The sequence below is a fragment of the Pseudorasbora parva genome, chromosome 10 (assembly GCF_024679245.1).
Source record: "Pseudorasbora parva isolate DD20220531a chromosome 10, ASM2467924v1, whole genome shotgun sequence".
Lineage (NCBI taxonomy): Eukaryota > Metazoa > Chordata > Actinopteri > Cypriniformes > Gobionidae > Pseudorasbora > Pseudorasbora parva.
This window is the reverse complement of record NC_090181.1, coordinates 4,108,412-4,130,073: the sequence shown is the minus strand read 5'-3', so window position 1 is coordinate 4,130,073 and position 21,662 is coordinate 4,108,412. Positions and strand designations below refer to the sequence as shown.

General features: G+C 38.8%; 1 protein-coding gene and 1 long non-coding RNA gene across 2 annotated transcripts in view; one reads left to right on the top strand and one right to left on the bottom strand.

Annotated features, from left to right (window-relative positions):
- Positions 1 to 21,662, bottom strand: part of LOC137090506 (uncharacterized) — a 178,209-nt gene that overhangs the window by 66,775 nt on the left and 89,772 nt on the right. The gene's annotated exons all lie outside the window — the stretch shown is intronic.
- Positions 10 to 21,397, top strand: LOC137090505 (uncharacterized protein C14orf132). The gene is made up of 2 exons (XM_067454466.1): positions 10 to 217; positions 17,692 to 21,397. The coding sequence occupies exons 1-2, from the start codon at positions 191 to 193 to the stop codon at positions 17,923 to 17,925; spliced, it is 261 nt and encodes an 86-aa protein (XP_067310567.1). The 5' UTR covers positions 10 to 190; the 3' UTR covers positions 17,926 to 21,397.

Genomic DNA, 21,662 nt, shown 5'->3' with positions numbered 1-21,662 from the left:
ATAGTCTCTCTCAGCCCGAACATTAGTGTTTTCTGTCTCTGCTCGGGTCTCTCCATGCCGACTCCTTCATGGTCTCTATGTTTAACTATGGATCTGTAAGGATGAACGTCTTTGTCAGGAAACCTGCAGTGAAAATCCCATGAGGAACCGAAGAAACACTTCATCCAGGAATTAAACACACCAGATCGCCATGGATCTTTCATTTATGGCTGCGCAGGTATGAGATGTTTAATACAAGCTTTATATGCACATCAACCTGTTCACTTTGAGACGGTGCGGTGTGTGAGTTTAGAGCTCAAAGATCCTCATCATCCATCATCCACTCAGATGATTCCAGATCTTTTGAGAGCTTCTTAATGCCTTTCTGTGCAGTTTGACCACGAGTTTACTTTACTCGTTTACATGTATTTTATGTGTGTATAAGAGAGAGAGAGAGAGAGAGAGAGAGAGAGAGAGAGAGAGAGAGAGAGAGAGAGAGAGTTTGAGTTTGTTAGTGAGTATGTGTGAATGAATGTGTGTGTGTGTGTGTGTGTGTGTGTGTGTGTTCGTGTGTGTGTGTGTGTGTGTGTGTGAGCCTGTTTATGTGGTTTATGAGGACACAAATTTGTATAACTACATGGGTATTACACTGGTATTACTCTATAAATGTGGTTTATGAGGACATATCAAATGTCCCCATAATTCAAATGGCCTTAAAAACATACTAAATGATGTTTTTTTGAGAAAGTAAAAATGCAGAATGTTTCCTGTGATGGGTAGGTTTAGGGGCAGGGGCAGTGTAAGGGGATAGAAAATACGGTTTGTACGGTATAAAAACCATTACGCCTATGGAGAGTCCCTGTAAACCACATAGACCAACGTGTGTGTGTGTGTGTGTGTGTGTGTGTGTGTGTGTGTGTGTGTGATGAGAGTACTTGTTTATATTACATTGTGGGGAACAAATGTCCACACAATGTAACATAAACATGAGATCACTAGCCATCTCCAATGTAAATGGATTCATAAACATACTAAATAATGTTTTTTGAAAATGTAAAAAGGTGAGTGAGTGAGTGAGTGAGTGTGTGTGTGTGTGTGTGTGTGTGTGTGTGTGTGTGTGAGTGAGTGAGTGAGTGAGTGAGTGAGTGAGTGAGTGAGTGAGTGAGTGAGTGAGTGCGTGAGTGAGTGAGTGAGTGAGTGCGCGAGCGAGTGAGTGAGTGAGTGAGTGAGTGTGTGTGTGTGTGTGTGTGTGTGTGTGAGTGAGTGAGTGAGTGAGTGAGTGAGTGAGTGAGTGAGTGAGTGAGTGCGTGAGTGAGTGAGTGAGTGAGTGAGTGAGTGAGTGCGCGAGCGAGTGCGCGAGCGAGTGAGTGAGTGAGTGAGTGAGTGAGTGAGTGAGTGAGTGAGCGAGCGAGTGAGTGAGTGCGCGAGCGAGTGAGTGAGCGAGCGAGCGAGCGTGTGAGTGAGTGTGTGTGAGTGAGTGAGTGAGTGAGTGAGTGAGTGAGTGAGTGAGTGCGTGAGTGAGTGCGTGAGTGAGTGAGTGCGTGAGTGAGTGAGTGAGTGAGTGAGTGAGTGAGTGCGTGAGTGAGTGAGTGAGTGAGTGAGTGAGTGAGTGAGTGAGTGAGTGAGTGAGTGAGTGAGTGAGTGAGTGTATGTGAGTGAGTGTGTGTGTGTGTGTGAGTGAGTGTGTGTGTGAGTGAGTGAGTGAGTGAGTGAGTGTGTGAGTGAGTGAGTGAGTGAGTGAGTGCGTGAGTGAGTGAGTGAGTGAGTGAGTGAGTGCGCGAGCGAGTGAGTGAGTGAGTGAGTGAGTGAGTGAGTGAGTGAGTGAGTGAGTGAGTGAGTGAGTGCGCGAGCGAGTGAGTGAGCGAGCGAGCGAGCGTGTGAGTGAGTGAGTGAGTGAGTGAGTGAGTGAGTGAGTGAGTGAGTGCGTGAGTGAGTGAGTGAGTGAGTGAGTGAGTGAGTGAGTGAGTGAGTGTGTGAGTGAGTGTGTGAGTGAGTGAGTGAGTGTGTGAGTGAGTGAGTGAGTGAGTGAGTGAGTGAGTGAGTGAGTGAGTGAGTGAGTGAGTGAGTGAGTGAGTGAGTGAGTGAGTGAGTGAGTGTGTGTGAGTGTGTGAGTGTGTGTGTGAGTGTGACTGAGAGGCTATATTCCATTCGACACGGTCCCTACACCCTGAACACGGTATATCATTTGAAGTGGACTTCACTGACAATAATCAAACAGACGAGCTACTGGAGCTCAAACTGCTCCAGAAGTTAATGCTGGTTCTGAAAGAAAGCTGTCAGAATACACAGAGCATCTCAGTTTGGTGCGTATGGGGCGGCATAGCCGCTGACCAGTCAGGGTGACCTCTGACCCCTGACCCCGCCGAAAGCACCAACAGTGGCACGTGAGCATCAGAACTGGACCACGGAGCAATGGAAGAAGGTGGCCTGGTCTGAGGAATCACGTGTTCTTTTACATCACGTGGATGGCCGGGTGTGTGTGTTTGTGCGTGGCTTACCTGGGGAACACACGGCCCCAGGATGCACTATGGGAAGAAGGCGAGCCGGCGGAGGCAGTGTGATGCTTTGGGCAATGTTCTGCTGGGAAACCTTGGGTCCTCCATCCATGTGGATGTTACTTTGACACGCTCCACCTTCCTAAGCATTGCTGAGACCATGTTCAGCCTTTGATGGAAACGGTATTCTGGTGGCTGTGGCTCTTCCAGCAGGATAATGCTCCTGACACAAAGCACAAATGATTCAGGAATGGTTTGAGGAGCACAACAACGAGTCTGAGGCGTTGACTTGGCCTCCAAATTCCCCAGATCTCGATCCTATCGAGCATCTGTGGGATGTGCTGAACAAACAAGTCCGATCCATGGAGGCCCCACCTCGCAACTTACAGGACTTAAAGGATCTGCTGCTAACATCTTGGTGCCAGATACCACAGCACACCTTCAGGGGTCTAGTGGAGTCCATGACTCAATGGGTCAGGGCTGTTTTGGCAGCAAAAGCGGGACCAACACAATATTAGGACGGTGGTTATAATGTAATGCCTGATCTTTGTACACTCATGGTACATCTGTTCAACTGCTCATTAATGCAAATATCTATTCAGCCAATCACGTGACAAACTCAAAGCATTTAGGCATGTAGACATTAGGCATTTAGCATGTCAAGACGAAGTTCTTTCGAACTGAGCATCACAATAGGGAGGATAAAATAAAAAATATGTGATAATATGAACAGTTATGTATTTGAACTCACTTTGCAAACACCATTTATGTCTTGTGTGATGGACTTAAACTTTAAAGTCACAGAGACAGAACGTGTCAACGATTGAAAGCTCAGGTACGTGTTGTCACTGAAGAAGAGAGATGGTAATGTTTCGACACTTCAGGCACTGAAAAGAGAGATGTGTGATCGATCTAGTCGTTGTCAGACGCGGTTAAACAAATGCACCAATTTTTCTCCCGATGACTTTTTGGATGTGACGATAACACAAGAGCGATTGCAAATGAGCGCGGCACACTCCATTAACCCACTGGAGGAAAAATGATTCATGAATCGAACACTGCGATAAACGCTATTGTTCAGCAACTCTTTGAGACGCGCAGAATAAGCGTGACTCCCATGAGGCAGTTCAGCAGCACAAGCGGACAGCAGGTGCTGAATAATCACAACTCTCCAGCATCATCACTCAGAGAATGTCTCGCAGCGGCCCGACGGCTCGCGCTTCACGCAGCAGGAATGAATCTTCCAGAGCAAACGTGTCAGATCGGCCCCCGGCGGGCATCAGCGTGGCACCAGTGACCCGCAGTGTCACTTTCCTCTCGCCTTGTTTACTGCCATCAGCGCCAGCCGCCCACACGACACAATCACTGTTAGACACTTCATTCAGCACACAATGAGACAGTGCATGCTAAAGATCAACACAAACTGCTACACCGGCATGAGTGTCCTAAAAAGAAAATACTTCAGAATATCATGTTTAATTCAGTGAGTTACTTGCCTTTTTTTTTTTGTAGTTATTTGGGAAATTTTCTGTCAGTTTCTCCACGGTAGAAAAATATTGTTGGTTTAACTTTAAAAAGTAAGTAACCTGGGTGCCTTAAAATTTTGAGTTAAATGAAATTTAAACATTTGAGTCTATACAATGCAGGAAATTGTTTTATTAAATAGAAACTCAAAATATTATTGTATCTGACCCACATAAAAATAAGATCCATCATACAAATAGCACAATTTGAGTTTCACTAGGTCTTCACAAATAAAACACACAATTACCCAATATGCTTACAAAATCTTTTAATAATATTTGAATAAATGTTGTCGATTCTCAAAAATGTTTCTTGTATTAACTCAAGTTTTTAATTTCAATTAACTTAAAATTGTAAGGCAACCACGTAACTAATTTTTAGAATAATGTGTTACAGTGTGAGTGAAAATAGTTTCAAAGTAAATCCGACACCATTATTTTTCAGCATTATTTTAGTATTATTATTTATATCTATTGTCTTATTGTCTGTTCTATTTAAATTGTATTAACACTAGCATAAAAAGATTTTGTATTATAGTTTACTATTTTGAATTAGATTTTATATATTTTTGTTTCATTATAATATTTAGCTCTTTTTTGTGCAAATGTTTTTTTTTTAACAATAGTATTTTGGTACATTTAAAGTTACATTTATTTTTATTTCAGTTTTAACTTTTATTTATTTTCTAGTTAGTAATTTTAATACTTTAACTTAAACTAATTACATTTATTTAGGTAAAATTTATTTTTATATCAGTTTCAGCTGAAATATTGATTAATTATTTAGTTAATAATTTTAGTGCTTCAACTGAAACTAAACTCATTTAATGTACAGGTTAAATTTATTTTTATTTCACATTTAAATTGAATTTCTTTAAAGTTATTTTATTAATTTTAGTACTTCAACTTAAACCTTAACTTAATTTATTTATAGGTTAAATGTATTTTTAATTTTAGTTAAACATTTTACTAATTTCTGGTAAGTAATTTTAGTGCTTTAACTTAAAACTTACTCAATTTATTTATAGGTTAAATATATTTTTATTATAATTTTAACTTTTATTTGTGTTATTTATTTCAACTTCAACTTATTTATTTATTTGCCCAGGCAACATATCTAAATATATATACACTCACCTAAAGGGTTATTAGAAACACCATACTGTGTTTGACCCCCTTTCGCCTTCAGAACTGCCTTAATTCTACGTGGCATTGATTCAACAAGGTGCTGAAAGCATTCTTTAGAAATGTTGGCCCATATTCATAGGATAGCATCTTGCAGTTGATGGAGATTTGTGGGATGCACATCCAGGGCACGAAGCTCCCGTTCCACCACATCCCAAAGATGCTCTATTGGGTTGAGATCTGGTGACTGTGGCGGCCATTTTAGGACAGTCAACTCATGGTCATGTTCAAGAAACCAATTTGAAATGATTGGAGCTTTGTGACATGGTGCATTATCCTGCTGGAAGTAGCCCAGGGTGGTCATAAAGGGATGGACATGGTCAGAAACAATGCTCAGGTAGGCCGTGACATTTAAACGATGCCCGACTGGCACTAAGGGGCCTTAAGTGTGCCAAGAAAACATCCCCCACACCATTACACCACCACCACCAGCCTGCACAGTGGTAACAAGGCATGATGGATCCATGTTCACATTCTGTTTATGCCAAATTCTGACTCTACCATCTGAATGTCTCAACAGAAATCGAGACTCATCAGACCAGGCAACATTTTTCCAGTCTTCAACTGTCCAATTTTGGTGAGCTTGTGCAAATTGTCGCCTCTTTTTCCTATTTGTAGTGGAGATGAGCGGTACCCGGTGGGGTCTTCTGCTGTTGTAGCCCATCCGCCTCAAGGTTGTGCGTGTTGTGGCTTCACAAATGCTTTGCTGCATACCTCGAGTCGGTTGTAACGAGTGGTTATTTCAGTCAAAGTTGCTCTTCTATCAGCTTGAATCAGTCGGCCCATTCTCCTCTGACCTCGAGCATCAACAAGGCATTTTCTCCCACAGGACTGCTGCATACTGGATGTTTTTCCCTTTTCACACCATTCTTTGTAAACCCTAGAAATGGTTGTGCGTGAAAATCCCAGTAGCTGAGCAGATTGTGAAATACTCAGACTGGCCCGTCTGGCACCAACAAACACGCCACTCTCAAAATTGCTTAAATCTCTTTTCTTTCCTATTCTGGCATTCAGTTTGGAGTTCAGGAGATTCTCTTGACCAGGACCACACCCCTAAATGCATTGCTATGTGATTGGCAGGTTAGATAATTGCATTAATGAGAAATTGAACAAGTGTTCCTAATAATCCTTTAGGTGAGTGTACACATACATACATACATACATACATACATACATACATACATACATATAATTTCAGCTTCATTTCAATACCATAAACAGTTTAATTTTTTTTTTTTTTTTTTGTAAACGATAACAATCCTGGAAAAGATGCATTTAATGCATACAGTGACTCTAAAATATCTGGACACGTATAGCTATTGTTTTAGCTTTCCAAAATAGCAATAACTTTCTTTTTGTTAAATGTTTCAATTACACTGTGTGTTTATGCTTCATTAGTAAATGATCTAATGCAATGGCATTCATGCATGTTTAATAGGCCTTGTGGTCACTACAGTAATATAGGGGTCATGTAAACTGATGCATTTCAGGCTGTCAAGTTTATTTATGACCTGGTCATGAATCCAGAGCTTGAAAAATGAGAATGGAGCGCCACGAGAACAGGAATTGCTTGCATTAGTAATTTATGAACTGTATTTCAGTGGCGTGGTGTTTGGAGACGGCGTCGCGCTGTAAGGCTTGATATACTGATGCTTCAGAGTTCAGACACACGTTCTGCTCGCTGTGGGGTTCTCTGTTTTTGTGGATCCAGAAAGTCTGACGTGACCTTCCTCTGAGCTACAAGAAAACCCCATGAGACATGACACTGTGACCCTGAGAAAGAGCTTGTGTTACCTAAACTATCAATATATTTAGAGCTAACACTGCTCAAAAGTGCTATTCTTCCTCAGTATTTCTGACTCAATTTCTGAATCAAGATGCATTTACTGGAGATGCAAAATGACCAAAATATGACATCTTGTTTTCTGTGAAATTGATAGAAATAGGGTGAGTTTGTGATTAAAAAAAGAACAAATATGTGCCAATGAGCTAAAGCAAAGCTCAATTCAAAAGGCAGTTTTCATAACTCGATAACAGATTCATGTATTTGTTCTTTCTTTTGTCAAATTTCAACGTCAAAATTTGCATTTCAAGTAAATGTATCTTGATTTACGGATTTGGATTTAAGACTTAAACTTTAAGACTTTCTGCTCTGATTTAAGGCCTTCGTTTGTGTAAGGGGCGAGTTAAGACATGTTAAGACCTGCAGAAACTCTGTTGGTAATGTTTATATTATTCAAATACTTTTATATTTACAAATGTTTGATATTTTTATGAAAAGCAAGCATATTTACACCTAAATTTGGATTAATAATGCAAACATCTTTCATTTTTTTAAATCAATTTTGAATATTTATCATGATAGTATTTGTTTTACTACATTTAATTTATACTATTTTTTGTACTTTTTTTCTTTTACTACAATTTTCTTTAATCAATAGACACAAATGAGTCAATAGTTGTCCTAGCGTAAGGGTATAGAGCTATAAAATAAATTCAGAGATCATCAGATCATTTCATGAGAAATATTTGCGCTCATATTGAGACTTCTTTCATATTTTTATGACTTTGGTACTTAGAGCAGATCTGAGCTTTGAGGAATTACTGAGATCTCATCTGAAGAGCGGTAAATTGAGCGGTAAATTACCTGTTAAAACAGCCCATAATGGCCCACTTAAGGAAACAGAGTCATTATTAGGGCGGCAGGACACAGAGATATTCTTCCAATCATCATCTTCTCATCTGATTCATACGAGTGTGGACTTAATTGAATCAGCGAGAGTCACAGCGGCACAAACATCTGATTCACAGCAGACCTTCCCACCACACCAGGCATGAATAATGGAGAGACAATTCATATTCATGAGCTTCACGGGCCCTTCTTGTCGAGTCATGTGTCAGTCTAGTTCAGATCTTTCCTTCTTAGACTTTCCTATTTGGCAGATGGCAATTATTGTTCTGTGACCAGCCAGAGAGACACTTTTCACCATCCTGTTTGAATCCCGTATGCATTCAATATTCAGTCTTTCAGTGGGTTGCATATATTTCATAGCTTTAAAGATGATGTGAGTGGAATATGGTGCATAGTTCAGTTGAAAATCTCATGCATTTATGATGCATTAAAATTTTGAGCCAATGAAAAGTGCAGCAACACACATCAGTTTTCACTGATGATGCACAGCACATAAAAAATTAATTCTTGAAAACATAAATCAAGACTATAAGAAGTGATCTCTGCCATATTTAAAGGATAAAGCACATCTGCATGAGCCTCTGAAATGGATCCGATTCCCTAGAAATGTTCCTGACGCTCCATGCCCTCCGTCTGACTGAGCCGATGTGATTTCCAGAAAATATCACTTTTCCCCTCAAAGCTCGTTTCTTCTCCGAGTGGAAGTCGGTCATGTTGTTGCTCGAGGTCTGTTTCCGTCTCGTCTCCGCTCTAGTTTGCTGTCACAAACATCAGAACGCCTCACTGGAGATCCTGCTGTTGATCGAGTAAGGTTGAAAACTACACCATCTGCAAATGAGACTGTCGTAACAACGGCTTTTTAATCACAGATGACACTAAAGGGCGCTTGTTTTCCATGAAGAAAAAGACTTGAGCTCACTGAAACGCCTCCATTGTAGTCTTGAGTTTTCTTCCGGGAACGAACACGTCACAATATTCCTCATTTAAATAATTCATACGCAGTATAAAGGGGCGGGGCCTGGTTGAGTTAGTAGTGTGGTGAAACTGAATTTATTGTACAAAGCGTAATTGTATGGAATTTGTCGATTGTTTGATGAATAAATAAAAAACGAGCCAGTACACATAAATCAAAGCGTGATGTGGACGAGAATATTAAACCGCATAAAGACGATTTGAATGTGAATACTTCATGTTCTATGTCCCTGTGTGAATGAATGGCGCAGACGGCATTTACCACACCAACACACACACACACACACACACACACACACACACACACACACACACACACACACACACACACACACACACACACACACACACACACACCCACTGAGGAACGTGTGACACTCGTGGCCTCTGCAGTCTCAGTTTATGAGGACATGAACTTCATCTCCAGAGCCGCTCTGAGAGACACTTCACCAGCATTTTCGGGAAAAAAAATTAGAAACTATCATCATATCATAAACACACAGACAGTCAAAGGTCTTCACAGCAACCCGTCAAAATAAAAGTCCCTTTAACTTGAAGAAATATATCACTGTTGTACAGTATAATTTTGCTACATCACGATGTAATATTAATACTAAAATAATCATGATCATAATAATAATAATAACAATAAATACAATGCACTTAAAAAAATATTTTAACTGAAGAGCTTTGTTGTGCAGCAAAAAAATAAAAATAAAAATAAAAAGTTTATTTCATATAATTAAAAGATAAATGTATGCCTTTATTTGACTGCCAGAAAAATTTTAATATACAACACCACATTTTCTGGGGGGAACATTACATAGAAATAATTTTAAAAAGTGTTTTTGTTTTTATAAATTTAATTAATGAGACATTTTTTGATTATTAAAATGTAATTAAACCATTAAAATTGAATCCAGACAACTTAAAACAGAGAAAACAGAATTTGGTTAAAACAATAATAATAATAATAAGTATTTATTATAGGGCCCTAAACATGCAAATCTGTCACTCAACCACAGTTGTTAATGATGTCATGCAGGCGGTGGAGTAATAATGTATTTTTTAATGAATCTGTTTGACATCGAATTAATGGCTGATTTTTTTGCTATAAATGATGGACATGGCATCTGAGGACTAATACTATTTTTTTCAGTTATTTTGCTTTATTTCCATATTCAAACATTGGCTCGTTGTTACATACTAGAACACGTACACACACGTGCACTCTTCAAAAACGGTGCTTTACATTTTGTGACAAACTTAAAGACGTAAATGACAATTGTATTTATTGGAAATAAAAGATATAGATTGTTACTGACAGACTGGGAAGAGAGGAGCTGCGACAATGTCAACATAATGTGTTTCTGAAGATTCAAGGTTGAAAACCTGATCTAGTAGAGCCAAAAAACAGCATCAAGACGCTTTAAAAGTAAATAACGAGTCTTCTTGAAGCAGTTTGCTATATTAAATCCAAACACAGCGGTGGTGTAATACACTCCACATGTCACTACACATTCTGTCCAGGTCTCGCAGCCCTAAAACGACCCTGATTCCCCCTGAAAGCATCAGCCGTATCCGACACTGGGACTTCTAGTGAGTTTTAGTGTGTGTGTGTGTGTGTGTGTTCGCTCAGAGCTCATGCAGGAGAACACAACACCAGCTCAGGGCTTGAGCACATCCGTGGCCGTCTGCCTGGAAACACATCTTTACGCCGCAGGCTAATGTTCTCCTGAAAGGAAAGCTCTTTCGTGAAGTCACAGCAGCATCTTGGTCAAAACACATTACGGAGGAGAACAGATTCGAGATTTATACTCATATACGTGAGGTATTACATATCGCTTAAGTAAAGTCATGTGTAGGCATGATGCAACATACAGTGGCCACTCGAGTCACTCTTAAACACTTTCTTTGATATGTTTTCGAATACGTTCAGATGTTAAATGTGACTTTCAAACACTTTTCCGGGCTGCTGTATTTTCCACTCTGGTAATTCAGTACAAAAGTAGGTCAATTGTGTTAGAAAAGCTCATTAGCAAGATGGAGAGCTGAATGGTGTGTGGATTTAATTCACATTAAGAGCTGAATAGTGCCAGCACCTCTGAAAGAAATGCATTTTTCATACGGCTGTAATGAGGCTTTTGTTTAAAGCTCTTTCCACTGCCGTCCGTCCCTTCGTGTGCAACTCACATTTATATTCCAGCTGGGGAAGGAGGGATGATGGAGGGATGGAGGGATGGATAGACAGAGAGATGTACGAATAGAATAGAATAGAATAGAATAGAATAGAATAGAATAGAATAGAATAGAATAGAATAGAATAGAATAGAATAGAATAGAATAGAATAGAATAGAATAGAATAGAATAGAATAGAATAGAATACCTTTACTGTCATTACACTCGTGTACAACGAAATTAGGAAGTGTTTCCCTTGGTGGTGGAAATATTATACAACAAACAAACAAAATAACATATGACACAACTATGGATGGATGGATGGATGGATGGATGGATGGATGGATGGATGGATAAATTAATGGATGGATGGATGGATTGACGGATGGATGGATGGAGAAATTAATGGATGAATGGATTGATGGATTGATGCATGGATGGATGGCTGGATGAAAGGAAGGACGGATGGAGAAATTAGTGAATGGATGTATGGATGGATGTATGGATGGATGGATGGATGGATGGATGGATGGATGGATGGAGAAATTAATGAATGGATGGATGGATGGAGAAATTAATGAATTAATGGATGGATGGATAAAGTAATGAATGAATGAATGTATGGATGGATGGAGAAATTAATGAATGAATGAATGAATGAATGAATGAATGAATGAATGAATGAATGAATGAATGGATGAATGAATGAATGGATGGATGGATGGATGGATGGATGGATGGATGGATGGATGGAGAAATTAATGAATGAATGGACGGATGGATGGATGGATGAATGGATGGATGAATGAATGGATGGAGAAATGAATTAATGAATGAATGAATGGATGGATGGATGGATGGAGAAATGAATGAATGGATGGATGGATGGATGGATGGATGGATGGATGGATGGATGGATGGATGGATGGATGGATGGAGAAATGAATGAATGAATGAATGAATGAATGGATGGATGGATGGATGGGTGGATGGATAAATTAATGAATAAATGGATGGATGGATGAATGGATAGAGAAATGAATGAATGAATGGATGGATGGATGGATGGATGGATGGGTGGATGGATGGATGGGTGGATAGATGGATGGATAAATTAATGAATGGGTGGATGGATGGATGGATGGGTGGATGGATGGATGGATGGATGGATAAATTAATGAATGGATGGATTAATGAATGGATGGATGGATGGATGGATGGATGGATGGATAAATTAATGAATGGATGGATGGATGGATGGATGGATGGATGGATGGATGGATAAATTAATGAATGGATGGATGGATGGATAAATTAATGAATGGATGGATGGATGGATGGATGGATGGATGGATGGATGGATGGACGGAGAAAGCATCAGCCAATCATCAGCGGTCAGTGTTAAATGTGTTGGTGTTTCTTGAGGAGGTAGTTTGTGTAATGTATGCAGATGTTAACCTCATCAGCGAGCGTCCTTCAGGAGTTTAGCCCTGCGGTTCGGCTGTATCCAGCTCTCTGCAAACCCTTTCACTCACACATTTATCGACTGTCCGGCAGGATCAATAAAGTACAGCGCCGTGAGCAGCGAGGCGACCGGTTCACGTCCACTGTAATGTGTCTCCACAGAAGCATCTCATCATGACCCAACTGAGCAGAGATGCTATCACTCATCAACACTACACCGCTAAAGTCTGACCTCAGAATAAACACGCTTTTTTCAGTGGTGCGCACTTTCTGAAAGTACTTTTCCCACTCATTTCCCAATTTAAAAAAAGTCTGTTAAAGTGTAATCATCCATGAATAAAACCGACCAACTCTGAGAAGAATCCCAACATTAAAAACTTTAATTTGAAGCAAAAAACTATTTAAATATCGAAAATACAAAAATACAAGACTGCATACTCAACAGCTTTAATGAGGGAAAAACTACAATCCCATGATGCATTGCAAATGGCAAATATATCCCCCTTTGCTTTGAGCTTTGAGCATCGTAACTTTGCATGTTGTTGATGCTCAAACAGCAACATTACTCTAGCCTGACAGGCCTGACCCACATCAAGATGTTTGGTCTGGAAACTCACCATTGACGGCTCAATCTGAGGGGCGGATAAACGGTTGTCTTATAAACTCCCTCTGCACGCGATAGGATAGCGCTACAACCAACCAGAGCAACGAAGGTGAAACAGAGCTTGTTGATAGATTAAACATTCGCCGTATCCGGTCGGCTAAACTCTGAACACATCTTCCCTTTTTAAGAATGACTTCAGTGCCGTTCTTTGTTCTTTTCTCAGAGAAAAGCTTAACTCCAAGTCTTCCAGAGTCGCGGTCAAAGCTGATTCGAAAGACCGCCGTTCGCCAGTTTCTGTGTTTACTAGAAGCACGCAAACGCAACTCGGCCGTCGTCATTATGGCCCCGCCCACCGACTCTATACACGATGTGATTGGCCCGGCAAGAGTTTGGCGATTACAGCTCAGAAGGGTATTGAGAGTTCCTAGACGACACTCGCGGGCAGATTAGATTTGCTGCCGCTAGGGCGCGTCTAGATTTCTAGGCTAACATGACACACCAGCTAAAGTTAAAAAAGTCAAATCATAATCAAGGTCCCCTTTAAATATTAAAGCACACGGCATAGTTACAGCCATCTCCCAGCAGGACAATAACCAGTCAAAGCTTCAGCATGAAGTGCCCGTGTGTCTGTGGCAGTGGGCATGATATTTATTTAGCCACGGTATAAAAGGCTTCTGAGTTATATCAAAAATATCCCCTTTTACATTCGCATTTATGCATTGGCAGAAGCTTTTTTGCATTCAAGGCACACATTTACATTTTATCAGACGTCGTACTGTAAGTACAGTAGAAATGGAACGAAGCTTTTCATCGATCCAGAGACCTGTGCTGTTGATTAATGATCTCAAACAATAAATCACTAACCACACACTTCCTAAATATTTATGGCACATTAATTAAGCCTTGTGTGCATGTGTGGGAAAACACGCTTGAGGACACACACACTTCTTGTGTGCAAAAGGTGCCATTCAAAACGTGAAGATGCTCTGGGAAATATTTTCTGACAGAGAATTTGTGAAATTTTCGTGTTGATGTGCTTTGATGGTTTGACTCCTCAGCGTTATATAAAGATATGATAACACTTTAGTTTATGGTACAATTCTCACTGTTAACTAGTTGCTTATTATCATGCATATTACTAGGATATTGTCTGTTTATGAGCACTTTTAAAGCACACATTAGGGGTCTTATTCTGCATGATCATATTCTTCATCCCTTAATCTACTCAACACCTACATTTAACAATACCTTTCTATTAATAAGCAGTTATTAGGAGATTATCGAGGAGAAAGTCAGAGATAGTAGTGAGAATTGAGCCCTAATCTAAAGCAACACATATAATAAAACTGCCAACCCAACAATTTAGGGCCCTATGAAATCCATTTTATATATATTTTCCCACATTTTTCTTTTTCTTTGTTGGTCCATTTAAATAATTGCATTAAATGTTAGTAAACAAAAAGCATTTCTAATTAACTCAAATCATGAAACTACTATGTACAATGTAACAACAATTTATTAAAAGTATAACAACAATTTGAATGTTAAGGGCCCTATGAAATATGAAAGTTTTATTTTTTTGTACCAAATTATGTTATCTGTTATAAGTGTTCTGTATTTCATTTTAATGGATTTATTAAATCTAAATAAGCAAAAGTTATGTCTAGTTAATTAAAAATTATAAAAATAACAATATTAATATTATATTTTTTTGCTATCAGAGTTTCTGACAATCAAATGAAGGCATAAAACATTTATTTAATTAACTTTTAATCATATTAATTAGTGTTAGTATTATATTAACATTGAGACAGCTAAACTATTTCTGTCATAATTGTCATAAGTGTGTGTGTGTGTGTGTGTGTGTGTGTGCGTGCGTGCGTGTGGTAAATCGTCGGCAACACTCGTCTATATCAAAATGTCATTTGAGAGTAATTTTTGTTTGCATAAATTCTGTGAAATTCCACATTATACAGTAAATTCTCTGCATCGTAGAAATCACAGGGCCCTTTTGTTATTATTGTCAAAATATTGATAGTAAAGGGGTAGTAAAATCCAATCAAATTCAGGTGTCAGTCATTTTTTATGTGATTTTTATTGGAAGATGCTTTATTGAGGCCAGTAGGGGGTAATGCAATGCATTTTATAAAAGAGCAAAAGTCAGTTCTGCTGTAGCGTAATGGCGTTTGGGGGTAAAATGTGTGTTATTTTGGCAAGGTTGCCTGCTAAAATTCCCACACATTGGTCTATGTATCACAATTCGCCTTATTCACCTGGCGGCCATTTGGAAAACTCTAACGCCGTTGTGGGGTACACAAACCCGGAAGCTGGACTCCGATACAGTACTAATCAGTAGCAGCATTCTGTGTCACTGCACTTCATCACTCAGGATAAAATCCTACAGAGGACAAACCTTTCACAGTTTTCCGGAGGATAAGGGATTACATGGAGAGTGGATTAAAAAAATATCAGAAGGGATCCTGGTCGTAATTTCTGCATTTTACTACAGACGAAGTTCGAAAGACTCAAGCAAAAGCAAGACTGGGACATGTCAAGTCAGCTTTATTCAGCGCTTTTACAATACCGATTGTTCCAAAGCAGCTTCACGGTGTAAACAGGACAATATTGCAACAAAATTTGATTCGGCTGCAGTCATTCTGGAGAAAACTCATTCTGGTGATGTTATCAGCTTATTTTAATCTATCATTTAGTGTCAACGTGGGCAGATCAGTATTATAGTTGATACAGTTAATTTACATATGAGAGATATGTGTATGTATAAGCTACTGGATCTTCATATATGTAAAATAAAATGTCCATTTATCTAAAGAATAAAGTACAATTTTATGTCACATGGATGATGTCTTTCATAACTTTACAACTGGTCAGAACATCAGAAAGAAATAAGTCATTCAAAAACATTGATAGACACACTGGTCTAGGTTTGTAAATGGTAACTATGTACATTTATTGGTATGGAGGAATACAAATGGCCTGCTTGTATATTGTAAGTATGGAAAAACGTACCAGAAAAGGGCAGAACATTAGAAATTAAATTAGGAGGAAAATTAAAAACATTAACAAATGAAAACTATATACATAAACATATTATCAGTGATGCATTACATGATTTTGTTACACACAGCAGGCAGAAAGTGAGTGACACAGAATGCTGCTACTGATTAGTACTGTATTGGAGTACAGCTTCCGGGTTTGTGTTCCCCACAACGGCGTTAGAGTTTTCAAAATGGCCGCCAGGTGAATAAGGCGAATAGTCACTTCAACCCGCGGCAGTTCTACTGTAGCGTCCCATAGCCAAAGCCTGGCCATACCAAAACTGTGCTGGTTCTAGCCCGGCAATGACATGAAAGGGACATTTTTTGGGAAAAAACTTGATTGTAATTGGTAGGGTTGACCCTAAATAGTCGAAGATTCGATGCATCAATATGCGGAGCCTGATTCGACCACTGATCTCACGGTCGAATCTTCGCGGGTGTTATGAAACGAGGATCATACCATTTTGGCAATATGGGGGTGCTCAATATTTTAAAGACGTGTCGCGGCGCTGAGCTGAGCATCGGTGTGCGACCACTTTAAAGGCGCGGAGCTTCGCACCGCGCCTTTAAAATTAGAACACGTTCAATGAGTGTACACACACCGGCGGCAGCATTCAGCGCCTGTCCGCGGCCACTAAGGGAGTTGTTTAAAATCCTGCCGCACCACAGAGCGCTTTCGTGCAGCTCATCTGTCAGTCAACTCAAAATTGAGCTCGCGTGTATATAATGTGTGCGTCAGGAGGCGGTGTGAGATCCTGAGGCGCAGGGCTGAGCTTCGCGTACGTCTTCACCCGCTTTAGGCACAATCGGCTTCAGAACGTGCATGTAATCGCACTCAAAGTGTTCTTTTCCTCTCTAGGCAGGTATTTTTTTAGGTTTATTTATCAAAATGTTCTTTTATATATTTGTGTGATGTTCTGTATTTCGATCGCGGCTTTAACATGTTATGAGAAAACGGTTTATGAATGTTTATCCTCCACATTACCTTTTAGGCTATTTAAACCTAAATAAGAAAGCCATTGTCAGTTCGTCTGTCAGTTGGCAGGCAGTTTTGGTCGCTTTATTAAAAGTTGTTGCTGTGTGCAGTGTGTAAAGGAAAATAAAATAGTTTTACCCTTCTGCTGACAGTGTCGTGCCCCTCCCAACCCATTCACACACACACACAGATGATTCGACTATCAGTCGACCATAGAGAGATTCGACAATACTGATTCGATTGTCTAAATCCTTAGTGGAGGACAGCCCTAGTTATTGGAAGCTGAACTTTTTTTTGCCGCTGTATAACCCCATTGCCAAAGCTAAGCAGGTCCAGCCAGGATGTAACATAAAAGGGAGACATTTTTGGCAAAAACTCGATTTTTGCAAAAACTCGAGGCCAGTAGGGGGTAATGCATCGCACTGGAAGGCGATATAGGTGCTCATTCTGAGAGGAATTATGAGCTATTTAGGACCCGGTTTATAAAAAATAGCAAAAGTCAGTTCTGCAGTGGTTTCCCATGGCCAAAGCCTGGAATTGTCTCATTGTTGACCTCTGTCTTTCAGCTCCCGATGATGAGCGGCGCGTTCATGGACGCGTCTCCATTGGACGACTGCAGCACCGAACACTCGCTCTTCAACTCTTCGGCCAGTGTGAACGCAGCGCCCCCTGCCTCAGCACCGGCACCACAGCAGGAGACGCAGCGCGTGTCCAGCGACGCCGTCTGGCTGTGGATAGCCATCATCGCCACCATAGGGAACATCGTCGTGGTTGGAGTCGTTTACGCTTTTACTTTCTGAAGACACAAGGACCAACAGAAGACGTTTGGTGACGATGCCGTGTCAATTTTAATCAACCTCTTCACCATCCGGAGACCTCCAGGGCCACATGGGGGACGAACATTTGCTATGCTTTACCTGTTTCAACAGAAGGGCCGCCATTTGCCAAATCACACGAGCAAAAGTGCTGTTTTCCCGAATATATCAGCACATTTGTAATTGTGATATTGATTTTATACAATTCAATAAACAATAAGTTAATAGGCTGTTAGGTGACTTACATTTTAGACACAATATTGTCTGTTTATCCTCTATTTTACAGCAGAGCCATCGCACGTCTCTGAGCTAGGAGTGACAAAAAATTACATCTCAATATTTTCTGGGATTTTATCGCTAACAATAATTGGACGAATATAACTAGCTTCTTTTATATGTATGTATCATCTTTTGTGTCAAGTTCTTACATTTAATCAATAAATTAAATTCTAATAATAAGACACAATAGGGCTATTCAGATTAAATAAATTTGTATCAATATATTTCATCTTTGCAATGGAGAGGACACAGAAACTGCACCTGAAGTGGTGTTTAGATCATGACTGTTTAATGCAGCTCAGAGGCACATGAATAAATAACCAACAAATGCATTATGATCCATTTGATGTTTTAAACATGATATATTGACTATTGATATTTGAAATGATTTAAAACATGAAAAGATACTTTAAATGTGAAATTAAAACTGTTAGCAGGCGGCAGCGAGTCACTGTTAATGAGTGAGTCATTGAGATTTAACCGATTCCTTCAAACCGCTGATTCATTCAGGAACGAATCATTTGACTGTCTTATGCTGCGTCCCAATTCGCCTACTTATACTACGTCCTAAAAGTATGTACTCTTTTTGTGAAGAAAAGGTATATACTTTTGAGTGTGTAGCAGAAAAGTATGCAAGCTTCGGGACTATCTCGCCATCTTTAACGGACTCTGTCGCTTAGTAACGTGCATCCTGTCACGTTTATCTGCCCTGTCAATCATCGTCAGATTCATCACAGTTCAAATCCTCCACATTCAGTTTAATCTCCTGCCGTATCGGAGAGAAATGTAGCCACTCGTTGATCTGCCATGTGTGTGTCTTTAATGCAGAGACTCTCCTCGTGTTTGCAGTTTAAATATAGCCTAATGATGCATTTCAAAGATAATGGCCAAACGTGTCATTAAAGAAGTTCACAATGCTGCTGCATGTGAAATATAATGTGGACAACACTGAATAAATATATTTTTGTCAGGTTAAATACTGATAGTTGGTCACTCAAACCCCTTTATCTAAACTTTCTACTTAACCGTCGAACTCACACATCCGCCATGTTTGTAGTTTTTTAAAACTTTTTATCCGCGTTTGTAGTTCTAATCGAATCCTCGTCCAACTCGCAATGGATTGTGGGCAATATCAGCCGTTAGAGTGCCCATCGATCCATTCTACGAATCCGAACCGGACATAGTAAACCATCCGGGAATCTTTGGAAAACTCTTTTCAACATACTACAATTTGGGACATACTAATTCTATTTTCGAATACTATTTAGGATGGATAGTATGCGAATTGGGACGCAGTGTTAATGAGTGAGTCAATTAATCATTCATTCAACCGATTTGTAAAAAAAAAAAAAAAACACCCGCCATTTGTTGCTTGGCTGTTTCGACCTATTTTCGTAGGCAATATGGTGTCTTAAATGTAAGTAACTTAATATTAACTTCTTGTTTATTAAACTTTTATAAAATCACATTTGTTTTCGTGCTGATATACAGAGAAAAACAGCACACTTTGTGTAATACTGATTAACTATATTAAATTATATAAATATAAAATACATACAGAGGCATTTTTGTTCAGTTTCAGTTACAGGATGAATCCGCATTTTTTAATGAATCGTTATAATGAATAACTCGACGACTGACTCACTTCTGCTTTGTCCCTGAATAAATAAACGAATCATTTTATTGAATGATAATTCAATGACTCATTTGACTGGCGGTTTTAATTTTAATTTATCTGAGCGACTGAGGGACGAAGACTAAATGCTGAGTTTGTTCTTAAATGTTTATTCACCGACTATTTCTCTGAAACGGGCCTCCGGATTACAATAGAATCAGATAATTCGATTCACTGAAAGAATTAGACCTCCCTAAATGTCCCCAGAGACACAGACACAGTCCTTAGTTCATTTAAAACATTAAAGCTGCAGTGGCATTTTGTGGACCACCAACCAGGGTTATTATAGTCAAAAATAATAATAATAAAAAAAACTTACTTACTTAAAATAAATGTTAAGTGAAATAAATTATTTAATTTCCACCAGTTTACAAATAAACATTTATTTTAAAATATTTTTTTCAAACAAATTAAATGTGAAATTTTGAAATAGAAAGACTGAAATAGTATTTTCTTGTAAACGTCTGCCAAAAAATGTATTAATTTAATTATAACTCAAAAATATTATATATCAAATTATAAATAAATCATATATAATTAAACCTAAAACATTTTTTTACAGTGTACTAAAATTAAATAAACTATATAGACATAAAAAATACGTAATAGAAATGACAAAAACTGCAACACAAAATTATTTAAACTTGAAAAAAGAAAATGCAAACATAAAAACTAATTTGAACTATTAATAAAATACCATATGATACTAAACTAACACTGGCAGTGATAATGAAATAATAAAACAGTCTTCTCCTCGTCTGCCATTGTTCAGCCTGGCACGTCCCGATCCAGACAGAATTCAGTCTGAAAGTCACTGTTGAATAAAAGTAACCTCACAATCACATTACCCATCAGTCATGCTGATAATAATCATAACATGAGCATGGCAGTGATAGTGCCTAAATATAATATAACTAAACCATATTGATCAAGATTGTTGTCTCAAACAGTGTTATTTAAGTATCATTGATATAATCGTTTTTGTTCATATTTTAAATCAGTTATTATTTGTATATTGTTTTAATTTTATAGTTCCGATCTGATCAATGAAACTGAATCCTCATGAAATCTCCATCTGATATTAACACAACATCAGTCCACGTCTCTAACTGTGAACTCGCTTAAAGAGCCTTGACAGACTTTTAACAATATGCAGAAATCTATTCACTACTTTCGAAAAATAATTAGCTGAAGTCACTATGGATTATTATTATGATGAATTATGTATTGGTTATGCTCGGTATACAGTGCCATAAACATATACTTAATACACGAAACTCCGGCACTATATTTCAGTCTCTCCAGGCTGTGGTGGTGTATTTGTAAAGCCCGTCTGTATTCATGGTATAAAGTGATTTGGGCTGGACATGATATAAACCCTGTAGAAAGTGGAAGCTCAGTTTGTTGTGTTTAGTATTTAAGAGAGCAGTCTTTATTTTTCAAGGATTGAATGAAGCTGTTTCTGTAGTAACCTGAAAAATGCCATTTGCTATTAAAATTAAATAGCTAATATCCTTCCTTTCATCTATTTCTGAATCCAGAAATGATTGACGGATGGTTATGTCTGCACTGATTGTGTCCGTGATGATTTCAGACCTCAGCTGGATGAAATATTAACCTGATACCCTCATCATGAGCCCGTATGAATATGATGTTTTTCTATTTAACAAGCTCTGTTTATACTCAATAGTGGCAGCTGGATCAATCTCAAGTCATTCAGAAGCGCTCATATTCCTCTGCTGTCGCTCAGATTACATGATATCACTGT